We start from the raw sequence: 7,072 nt of genomic DNA on the forward strand, positions 1-7,072 counted from the left end.
TGTAAAAAGTGAGTAAAATTTACAGATCGAAGTTATTTTAAAACAAACAAAACCCCTCACCCTCTGAACATTAAAATATTTTTTCATTTGCCTCATTACCCCCTGAGGAGTGAGCTGGCATAAGTTATTCGAAATTGCTTTGGTTTCAAGTACCTTCCCTCTGGGTGTTCTTCACTAATCAACTGTTTCTCAGAGAAGGAAACTAAGCTACTAGAGCTCACACTAACCATTTTCTGATTTTTTCATACACAAAATTCCTTTAAATACTTGCACAGCATTAAAAATTGACTAGATGTGTATGAATTTTCAGGTAGTACTTTGCTTTTCCAAATGTTTATGAAAGCTTCAATTGAAGCTCTATCAACATAAGAGTCTCCAGTTTCAGTGCCTAGTTGTTCATTTTCTCTAAAAGAAGAACCAAAGCATGGATTGGTTTTCAAATTAAAATATTCCAAAAGTGATCTGGACTAAGTCTTAATGAACTGTGTGGATATAGCTTTTATTTCTGACATTAGGAAATAATAAAACTTCATTTACGGCACGCTTCAGAAATTCTCATTTACCTAGCAGTAACATAAAACATCAGCAGACAGACATTGGAAAGCACAGATGAATTAGCTGATGCACTAATTTCTGCACGCTAACTAATACTTTTTATTTTCTTGGTTAGTTACAGGTAACATGTAACCTGTCAGGGCGCCCTCAAAAGTGTTTAATCCTCACGAACAAGCAGTGATCCAGCTATTGTTCCCGGTTCATTAGCAACACTTTAACAATCAAACTGCTTTAAAAAAAAAATACAAAATCTGTGAACAGCGGATTAGATTATTTCTGCTGAAAAAGTACATATATCTATCCTGGGTTTTTTCTGTGGTGAATTTTGTGTTTCTATATAACCTGAGTGACTCTACACATATAACAAGTACATCAATACATACAACCCCCTGCAATAATATTGAAGCATCTAGTTCCACACACAAGCGTGTATTACGTGCTTGTCATTACTGTACCTTCAGAGTTATCTTGCAAGTTGGAAAATACTTCAGCACAATCCAAGGCATAAAGTAATCACATTACATATTGTCATTTTCCTTTCTAACTCCTGTTAATTTTACTGATGGTGGTAACTGCATTGAGTATGCAGTAATTTATTACTTAGATTATTTCTAACAAAATTCCAGGGTTGAAAAAGTGCAATTTCTTGGGCCATGAAAATAACCCAAGTAATAGAAAAGATGTTCTTGAGACACAAAGACCAGGAGGGTCAAGAGCAGAGATGCTCCCACTAATCGCAGTTCACACCCAAAATGGAAGACTGTTCTGCCTCTTTGTGAAAGCACATGATCTTTTACACTAGATAAAGCCATTTTTGGAAGTTACTTAACATTTAAGCAGTATTCAAAAGTGAAAAAATATTATCCTGTCCTCTCAAAATTTAAATTATTTAAAAGAAAGTCTAACATGAGTTCATCATAGCTGTATGTGGAAAAAATTCTGTTTCCTCAACAATAAAGATACTGGAAGCTTTATGCAGATAAACAAGCTATGATTAAAAGACACACAGACACCTTCCCCCAAAACAGTGGCCTTGAAATTTTATTCTTTAGCCTCTTCCAAGCCGTCATTATAACTTTACGTTTTGTACAGTATTTTGTGTACAAAGATTCCACATATCAAGGAAAAGAATTACCTGCAATAAGATTCCATGTATTACAACAATATTAGGACTGTTGCATTTGCACACATGATATTTAAAAAAATCTCTCGGACAAACCATGTAGAAATAAGTATGCAAAAACTGCAAACAAAAACATTTAAGTAGCCAAAATTAAAAAGACCTTTGTGTGAATCACACAGTCTTGCTTGGTATCTACTAGGCTATTGCAGCCAAGTAGTCCTTAACCTCCGTTGGAGTGAGCCTCCTAAAACCAGCTTCATTGCAGATGCCAACTTCAATGTTGTCTTCTGTCATTTGCCCTTCGAAGCTTTCCTGTTAAAGAAAATCCAGCTCAGTGAGTCATATCAACCATGTTCTAAGAGTGAGAAACTTATTTCTTCAATATTTTGCTAACCTTTAATGTTAAGATAGCTGTATGGATGGCATCTTCAAGCTCCAAATCTTCATTGTATCTGTAAACAGATATTTGTGTATTTCAGCAAGGGACAGACATCTTTCCAAATCCTGATAAGCCAAGAGTGTCTAAAAACCCAAACACTACTAACATCTTCCTATTTCTCATGCAAATATTTGTAACCACTGTGTTATTAGTATTCAGTTATTATTTGCTAAAAAGAACCAAAAAAACAACAAAAAACCCCAAAACACCACATCACTACTTTTCCTACTGACATGATTAGAGCAGTGTTTCTGCAAATACGTTGACTATTACATTTATTGCACCGAAATAATTCTCCATAAACACAAAAGCTGGAGTTTAAATAAAGCAAGTTTCCTGTACCTCTGTAAATAAGTAAACAGGAAGTATCCTATTTTAAAACTTTGTTCTGCTAACCTAAAAGCATGCATTTTTTACCTGTTTGTTTTACATAGAACCTGAACAAACCAGAGAGCATTCTTTCACACAAGTATCAAATCCGTTACCTTTTCTCAAGGAATGTTTTCCCATTGACGTAATTTTTGCCCATTGCTGTGGCTTTCCATGCGAAGTAAGCTCCCTGTAAAAACAATAATCATATTGTTTTGTGTAACTTGGTCAAACGTTGCATATTCAATTACCTGGCAAAAAGTAGAGAAGCAATTATGAAAATACTGAATGTTCTGAAAATAGAGGGGCCTATTTTGAATCCCATTAAGATTAATTTGATATAGAAACATACGCTGTGAAAACATACAAAACATTTGTATAGGGCCCTATCTATTTTCATCCTCCTACTACTTTGAAAAATTAATTTAGTAAGTCATTAGTGTAATTTTGATGTGGGATTCCTTAAACAGAAATGGTATGTTTGCCCTTGAGACTCAATACTTCCCAATCTCTGACTATACATTCTACTTCTTTTCAAAGTAATGTAAACAACTCGTTGCAAATCAGCCACCTGATCCTGATTTATCTTAGCTACTAGTAGGATATTTAACCATCACTTCTGTTCTCTCCCTTGGTCATCAGCAATTCTACGCCTCAATCAACACATCTGCATTTTGCTTTTTACATTTGAGCATCAGGTAGCAATTCAAGTTTCTGAAGCTGATTAATGATGTGGTATGTTTTCTGATGTGACCATGTTTTTAAATTAGCCACTGTTATTAAATACTAAAGCATAAGCATTACGTTTCACAATGCAACAGATTTTGGCCTAACATCCATACAATTTGGGGAACAACTATCTGAGCAGCATAAGCAGTCAAATTTATTTTTTTTCTGGTACCTGCTGCAGAACGCTACTCTTGCTGTCACTACCAACTAGGTGAGAATGCACGGAAAGGGGTGGTGATCTCCTCCAAAAGCAGCTGCCATCCCTCAAACAGTACAGGAACATGCAGGCACAAGAATGATCCAGGCTTGCTCCAAGCACTGACTGAAATGGCTCATTCTGTAGTTATGTTAAGGGATCTTTTGTTCTAGGCCTGCATTCTTTTCATCAGAGGAAGTTATTTCATGAGCACATATAAAGTTTTAGATGTTTTGTAAAAGGAGTAGAATTTACAAACATAAGGTACTTACAGATGGATCTGACTGAAACAAATACGGCCGCCCTTCATTCCAGCCACATATCAGCAGTGACACACCAAACGGACGAACACCACTGCAGGCAAATAAAATTTAAAAAAACCCTGAAAAATCACTGCTGATACGTCAAATTTATTTAGTGAAAACCAAAGGTGATTAAAGTATTTTCGATGTGTTAACCTGCCCTCAAATGCTTCCCATCAGCCCACAGCTGTGATCACAGATGACCAATCAACCATCAGCACAAAACCACAAGGGCACTGCCTTGTCCAACCTGGTTTTTTGCAAGACAGGAAGACCTTGTTCACTTGTGCTGCCAGTTATTGCTGCTCCCACTGGCCCACCTTCTGTGGGCATTCTCGTTTGTTGTTTCCTTACATTTAAGCAACATCATCTTTCTAAGCAACTACAAAATTCAGAAAGCCACATACCCAGATTGTGTGTATTCCTGCATCACAGAAGCAATTCTTTGTACTAGTTGAGCTGTTGGAATAGGTTCATGATAAACCAAGTAATATTGCTGGGCCAGCTTCCGAGCTCTGTGCACAAGTACTCTGAAAACAAAGACAAAATTAGTCAGACATTCCAACTGGTTGTTACAACTAAACTAAGGAATCACACATCTAGCATAACACCAATGTAAGAAAACACAGACTCTGCTGGGTAATCTTTATCAAGTGAGTCATCTCAGAAATACTTAAACTGAAACTAAGGTTGAAGACACTGCTGCTCACTCCCTACTCATTCTTCAGATAGAAGGTTTTTATTTGACAAAGTCCTGAATATATTAAGAAAAACTTAAAACTGCATTTCATCTACAGTGTAACACAATATATTATCATGTCACATACCGAGAAACACCTAGTTGCTATCTGTTTCTTAAATTTCTTGTACAAAAATGTATCTAAATGGCAACCAAGCAAAATTTTTTAATACCTGTAATCTGGACCCATACCACTGTACACTAAACCTATATGTTTCGTAATGGGTTCTACTTTGTGGACACTCCTTTCATCATATAGAATGGATTTCTGCTTCTTCTCAGTTGCCAACACCACTCCATTTGCAGCTGGAAAGGAAGAAGATTTATTTTTCTTGTATTAAACTAAAATTCTGAAATGGTCGAAACACAAAACAAGTTTATCAGATTGTAAAAAAAATTTGCTCCTTTCTTTTTTTAAAAAACGCTTCAAGCTGGCAATCACACGAACAGACATACTCTGATGAATCCACCCAACACATCATTTCTAATTTTAAATAAACACACAGCTCCCATAATCCCATTCTAAAGATTCTGAAGCACATATTAATAATTCAGCAGTTAAAGAAACTTTTTGTAATTTATATATTTATATATGTGGTCACACTGCCGCAGTTATTTACATCAGAGATAGGAACACTAAAGAAAAAATAAAAATGTCTACTTCTACCAGCTGAGCATCTCCAAAATGCCCCAAGTAATTTTCTTCTCCTAGCAGGGACCTCTACGCTCCCATCCTTCTTTAGAAAAATAACATGTTGCAGAAAAAATAAAATAAAAGGAAATATTAAACCCAATTAAAAAATGTGAAAGTCCACTGAAAGAACTACAAAATATCTAATAGAAGGCAAGAGGAAGAAAGACCCAAACAATACTCAGAATCATGAATTCTTCACTGAAGTAGTTATTTTCTGAACACACCTTTTATACCAACCGATGGAGCTCCTGCAGCTACTGCAGCCAAAGCATATTCAATCTGAACAAGCTTTCCAGAAGGACTGAAAAAGAAAATGCAGAAGTAAGCCTAACAATTCCAATATGCTCAAATCCTTCCTTCAACAATCTGATGCTAACTTACTTTTTACTTACTTTTTTACACCTCTTTACACCTAACTTCAGCACATTCTAATCAGAATTCAAATTAAAAAAAAACAAACCCCACAAGTCTGAAGAGTGGTAACAGCTTCTAAAAGAACTGGACTAGTCCAGCACAGAACCTGCTGCTGCCTACAACCCTTATGAAAACTAATGTGTCTTGGACAGGGAGCAGTGACTGGGATGCAAGTTCAAGGAGGACAAGTCCGTTCTCCAGCTTTACACTATTTTAAACGACTTGTCCACTCAGTGGGGAAAATCCTAAGGGTGAGTCTTTACTTCCTACTGAAATGCCATTTTACATGTGGTTCGCAGAAGTTTTCAAGACACACAGCTACTTGTTCCGACTGAGAGCACACATCAGGTCAACAGCATAAGACAGAACGAGCTCCTATTCCATCCCCATCTCTTCCTGTGTTTTGTTTTAATGATCCACGTTGTTCTGGTAACAGATGCAGAATCATCAGAACAGAGCAGCAGGTGTCAGGCTGACACAGTAACTCATCCACAATAAGGAGGATCGAGGGGTCCTTTCTCAATTCCCAGTGAAAAGGACAGCACAGACAGAGCCAGTCACTCACTGGACAAATGTCACAAGTGGCATCACTTCATTGTGCAAGTTATTTTTCAAGTGGGAATAATTCTAGCTTCACCACTACAAAATACTAACAAACCAGAACAATAATTTCTTACACCAGCAATTAACATATAAAGAACATTAGCAAAATATTTTAAAAGTAAGCACAAACTAAAATAATAATGCTCAGTGCAAGGAATAGGTAGGTGAATGAGAAAAAGCATAAGCAGTGGTGCTCTCTTGTGAGTGAGTATAAAATCAAATGGCTTCAAGTTTCAAAGCACGCAGTGCTTCTGTACAGTACCAAATGTTTGCACCTTCCTTGGGACACCATTTCCAAGAGCTAATAAAGAATTCAACCCACTTAGGTAAAGCAGGCATATTTGGCTGCACCCATCCATAAAATTCTTTTCACAGTTTTTGATTGTGAGCTGCTTCATTTTCTTAACTGCAACAAGACCATAGCAACCTAGTTTGAAACTACACAGCATTACTCTCCTCTGACACTTAGGGAGCACTTTACCACAAGCAGCACAAAGATTCTTGCATTCAGTTGGGATTATTTTTAATATTTGTATAATATAATTCTGAATAGCTTAATAGTTTCAACAAAAAGAGGATGGAAATAAATTTTGTTTTCTCCGAGTCGATCTTAAGTGTATGTATTAGAACAACACTTTGATGCCACTCCAATCCGCAATCATCTGACATCTAGCCTACGAACAACACAAAGTACAAGCAAACCACTGTCTGTGAAGTGCAGCAAGGAGAAAAACAGTCTATTTAAAATTTATCTGAAGGCTTCTTTCATACTCCCATCTGCAAAGTTTGTGCTAAAACATGCCCACCCATCATCGCACATTCCCAATTAGCTCAGAATTACTACCAAACCTAAACTGGGGGACGGACGGACCCTAAAGTTGCTAAGCCGCTTCACCAAGCGCTCGCCAT

At 36.7% G+C, this 7,072-nt stretch overlaps 1 protein-coding gene across 1 annotated transcript; it reads right to left on the minus strand.

Moving 5' to 3' along the window:
* Nucleotides 1–1,569: 1,569 nt before the first annotated feature.
* On the minus strand, nt 1,570–5,447 carry PSMA2 (proteasome (prosome, macropain) subunit, alpha type, 2; the record flags this gene model as incomplete). Its single annotated transcript, XM_009867726.1, has 7 exons — nt 1,570–1,990; nt 2,073–2,130; nt 2,603–2,676; nt 3,684–3,765; nt 4,121–4,243; nt 4,626–4,758; nt 5,371–5,447. Coding segments are annotated over 7 exons (664 nt in total), but the record flags the coding sequence as incomplete, so codon positions are not given.
* Between the last annotated feature and the right edge of the window lie 1,625 nt (nt 5,448–7,072).

The sequence above is a fragment of the Apaloderma vittatum genome, unplaced genomic scaffold (assembly GCF_000703405.1).
Source record: "Apaloderma vittatum isolate BGI_N311 unplaced genomic scaffold, ASM70340v1 scaffold43064, whole genome shotgun sequence".
In the NCBI taxonomy this organism is placed as follows: Eukaryota; Metazoa; Chordata; class Aves; order Trogoniformes; family Trogonidae; genus Apaloderma; species Apaloderma vittatum.